Source organism: Sinocyclocheilus anshuiensis, unplaced genomic scaffold, assembly GCF_001515605.1.
Source record: "Sinocyclocheilus anshuiensis isolate Anshui unplaced genomic scaffold, SAMN03320099.WGS_v1.1 scaffold1371, whole genome shotgun sequence".
NCBI classification, from domain to species: domain Eukaryota; kingdom Metazoa; phylum Chordata; class Actinopteri; order Cypriniformes; family Cyprinidae; genus Sinocyclocheilus; species Sinocyclocheilus anshuiensis.
Genome location: NW_015539833.1, coordinates 336,505 through 340,878, shown reverse-complemented (window position 1 = coordinate 340,878; position 4,374 = coordinate 336,505). Strand labels below are relative to the sequence as shown.

The following is a 4,374-nucleotide window of genomic DNA, read 5'->3' as shown; positions in this document are numbered from 1 at the left end:
ACAGTCTAAAGCAGCACTATGTAACTTTTGGCGCTCTAGCGGTTACTAAACAGAACTGCACACATCCCGCGGAAGAACATTCCAACCGGAGCTACTTCTCTTCTCTGAGTTTATGTCTCTGGCGATTCACGCAGGTATGTGTTACTCCGCAGCGGTGACCAGGCTACAATAGTCCAAATATAAGTACTTATTATTATAAGAGTACCGTAGTGATTCGGAATAAGACAAAAACGCGGTTTGGAAGATGAATTCATGATGTACTCGCGCATTATATACATTTAGCAAATTTTTTTCCATATAAATCATAATAATAATAGTAATAACAACAACCATGAGCTAAATAAATCTCCCAGATGTTATATGTGTTCAGGAGACTTGGCTCAGCACGTGATGTTGCATTGATAGCGCTGTATGTGAAGGGTCTCGCTCATTTGTCCTCTGCAGAAACACAGTCATGTTCAACAACGAGCTGATGGCCGATATTCATTTTGTGGTGGGACCTCCTGGAGGAACCCAGAGAGTGCCGGGACACAAGGTACAGAATTACCAGGCTTCAGCCATGTTTCAGAAATACTGACATGGAATCACTCCAGTAAATACAATAAATTAGAAATTAGATATTAGAGTATTTTAATTAGATTTCTTTCTTTTTTTATGCAGAATTTATTTATTTTTTCCTTTTGGTTTTGGGATGAAGTATGATCGGGACATGTTCTTGAGTGATGCTTATAATCTCTTTTTGAATGCATTTTCTTTGTCTTTTTCAGTATGTCCTGGCTGTTGGTAGTTCTGTATTTCATGCCATGTTCTACGGAGAACTGGCTGAAGATAAGGACGAGATCCGGATCCCTGATGTGGAGCCAGCGTCCTTCCTCGCCATGCTCAAGTACGATTTTCAGACCCTAGCGTATAGATAGACACTAAGCTAATATTTAATTAAAAGACACAAAATTTTTTGCACATTTTGATGTCGTGGGGTCATGAAGATATAAATTTACCCCTTTTAATTTTAGCCTTTTTTTTATTTTAATAAATGTTTATTCTACTTATGTTATGGGCTTAGATAGTCCAGAACATTTATAAAAATTCTAATAAAATAAAAAACAAATTACATTTATTTATTTACAAATATTTTGAACTAATACCGTTTTTCATTACAAATGACATAGTAATTAGCATTTACCATGAATTTCAGAATGTTTATTATTTGTCTCTCATTTGCTTCAGTGAAGGAGCATTCATTTATGTTTTAGAATTTATTTGCACATTCTTTGCAAATTTCAAAAAAGTTTTGCACTCTGCTTTCAGGTATATCTACTGCGATGAGATCGACCTGTGTGCTGACACCGTCCTCGCCACGCTGTACGCCGCCAAAAAATACATTGTACCCCACTTGGCCCGCGCTTGCGTCAACTTCCTGGAGACCAGCCTGAGCGCGAGAAACGCCTGCGTCCTGCTCTCTCAGAGCTGCCTGTTCGAGGAGCCCGACCTCACGCAGCGCTGCTGGGAGGTGATCGACGCGCAGGCCGAGCTCGCGCTCCGTTCCGAGGGCTTCTGCGACATCGACGCTCAGACTCTGGAGAGCATTCTGCGGCGCGAGACGCTCAACGCCAAGGAGATGGTGGTGTTGGAGGCGGCGTTGAGCTGGGCGGAGGCCGAGTGTCACCGACAGGAACTCCAGCCCAGCATCGAGAACAAACGGCTTGTTTTAGGAAAGAACATCTACCTGATACGGATCCCGGCGATGGCGCTCGATGATTTCGCCAACGGCGTTGCGCAGTCCGGCGTGCTGACGCTCAACGAAACCAACGATATTTTCCTGTGGTACACAGCGGCCAAGAAACCGGAGCTGAAGTTCGTCTGCAAACCACGGAAAGGGTTAACGCCGCAGAGGTGCCACCGCTTTCAGTCCTGCGCCTACCGCGGCAATCAGTGGCGATACCGCGGGCGCTGCGACAGCATTCAGTTCGCCGTGGACAAGCGCGTCTTCATCACCGGGTTCGGGCTGTACGGCTCCAGCTGCGGTTCGGCGGAGTACCAGGCCAAGATCGAGCTGAAGCGGCAAGGCGTGACGCTCGGCGTCGCCATCATCAAATACTTCTCCGATGGCTCCAGCCAAACCTTCCCCGTCTTCTTCGAGTACCCGGTGCAGATCGAACCCGACACCTTCTACACAGCCAGCGTGGTTCTAGATGGGAACGAGTTGAGTTATTTTGGCCAGGAGGGCATGACGGAGGTCCAGTGCGGGAAGGTGACCTTCCAGTTCCAGTGCTCTTCGGACAGCACCAACGGGACAGGTGTGCAGGGGGGGCAGATCCCCGAACTCATATTTTATGCTTGAGAGAGCGTCCCATTCACAACTGATTAATCAGAAACCAGTCTTGTTGTTCCTTAATGAAGTGCTGCTCAGATTTTGCACAAAGGCTGTAAAAAGATTCTTGGAGATTACTGACAATCCATATAGACTATATTAGAAGTGTTAGTGCACCTGAAAATGAAGTTCGGTCATTTTACTCAGCCTCATTGTCTTCAAAACCAATATGCCTTCTGTGCAACATAAAATTTCATGCTTCTGTTTTCCATCCAGGATCAATGGAGACTGAGGCTGTCAGACTTAGAAATCTTAAAGTGGTCCATTAAACCTAATTTACACCATGAAATACACTTTACCGTGCAAAAGTTTGGGGTCAGTACTATTTAAAAAAAAAAAAAAGTTAATACTTTTATTCAACAAGAACCAATTAAATGGATTAAAAGTGACAGTAAAGACATTTATAATGTTAGAAGTTTTCTATTTCAAATAAATGCTGTTCTTTTGAACTTTGTTCATCAAAGAATCCTGATATTATCTTGAATTATTGATAATAAAAAGAAATGTTTCTTGAGCAGCAAATCAGAATGATTTCTGAAGGATCAAGTGACACTGAAGACTGGAGTAATGATGCTGAAAATTCAGCTTTGATCACAGCAATAAATTTAATCCTTAAATATATTTAAATAGAAAACAGTTATATTAAATTGAAATAATATTTCACAATATTACTGTTTTTACTGTTTATAAATAAATGAAGCCTTGGTGAGCAAAACAATTTACCAACCCCAAACCTTTTTTGTAATATTATTATTATTGATTAGTTGAGGCTTTCAAACTCTCAAGTCTCATTTCCAGTTGCACATATTCAAAATTTGGTGTTTCAAGACATGCTTTGCAATGTTTGATGTTGATGAAAGCAAAGGCAGTTGGTTATTGCAGCTAAATGTGATGGCAAGTTAAAAATTTGTGTGCAAATTAGGTTTCAGTGAATGATTTATAATTAATAACGACATAAATGTCCTCACATAAAAGCTGTCATATGACTTCAGATCACTTGGAAAATGGTGCATGGGTGAATTAGATGACATGAGGTTGAGTAAATGACCTAATTTTCATTTTTGTGTGTTGTATTCTGTTAAGAGCAGAGATTATGATTCACTTACTTAGCTGGATGAATCTTTCTTGAAAATGACACTAATAAGAACGTGTCTGCTAAACATAAAAGTACAACTTAAAAGCGTCAACATCTGCATCACGTAAATCCTCATGAAGTGAGTTTTTTGAGCATTGCTGAAACAGCTCTCGTCTACTTAAAGGTCACGTGAGGTTCACGTTTTCTGGTGACTGACAGCGTTTAAGCTAAATAATAATTTACCGCCTGCTCTGACTAACAGCAGACATGTTGTGTTGTGAGGAAGATGATTTAATATCTTCAAAGCTAATTCGTGAAGTCACACACTTGATTTATTCTACAGAATCATTTTATTGCCTTGTGTGTCGTATCGTAATGAAACTATTTTACTGAACTCTAAAGTATTTGTATAATTTTTTTACTGAACACGTGAAGCACAATTTGTCCTGAAGCGTTTCGCTGAAAACTTATTTTCTCTACTTAATATTCATGTAATCCTATATTTTACAACATTTTGGTGCAACACAACATTGTATGTAAGCGGCATGAAGTTAAGAGGGGTTTTACAAAGACTTTGAGCGAAAAGATGAGGAGAGGGATAACTAGTGGTGCTAATTAAGACAATATCACTATTATTATTATTACTCAAACTCAAATATGGATTTTATTAAAGGGATAGTTCATCCTAAAATTAAAATTTGCTGACAATGTACTAATCCTGAGGCCATCCAAGATGTAGATGAGTTTGTTTCTTCATCTGAACAGGTTTGGAGAAAATCATCATTGCATCACTTGCTCAGCAGTGGATCCTCTGCAGTGAATGGGTGCCGTCAGAATTAGAGTCCAAACAGCTGATAAAAACATCACAATAATCCACACCACTCCAGTCCATCAGTTAACATCTTGTAAAGAGAAAAAAACAAATCCA

The 4,374-nt window shown here is 40.2% G+C and overlaps 1 protein-coding gene across 1 annotated transcript; it reads left to right on the top strand.

Moving 5' to 3' along the window:
• The first annotated feature begins 448 nt into the window (after positions 1 to 448).
• Positions 449 to 2,685, top strand: LOC107684321 (BTB/POZ domain-containing protein 3). Its single transcript, XM_016480552.1, has 3 exons — positions 449 to 535; positions 768 to 886; positions 1,309 to 2,685. Exons 1-3 carry the CDS (start codon positions 455 to 457, stop codon positions 2,339 to 2,341), a joined length of 1,233 nt encoding a protein of 410 aa, XP_016336038.1. The 5' UTR covers positions 449 to 454; the 3' UTR covers positions 2,342 to 2,685.
• The last annotated feature ends 1,689 nt before the right edge of the window (positions 2,686 to 4,374 follow it).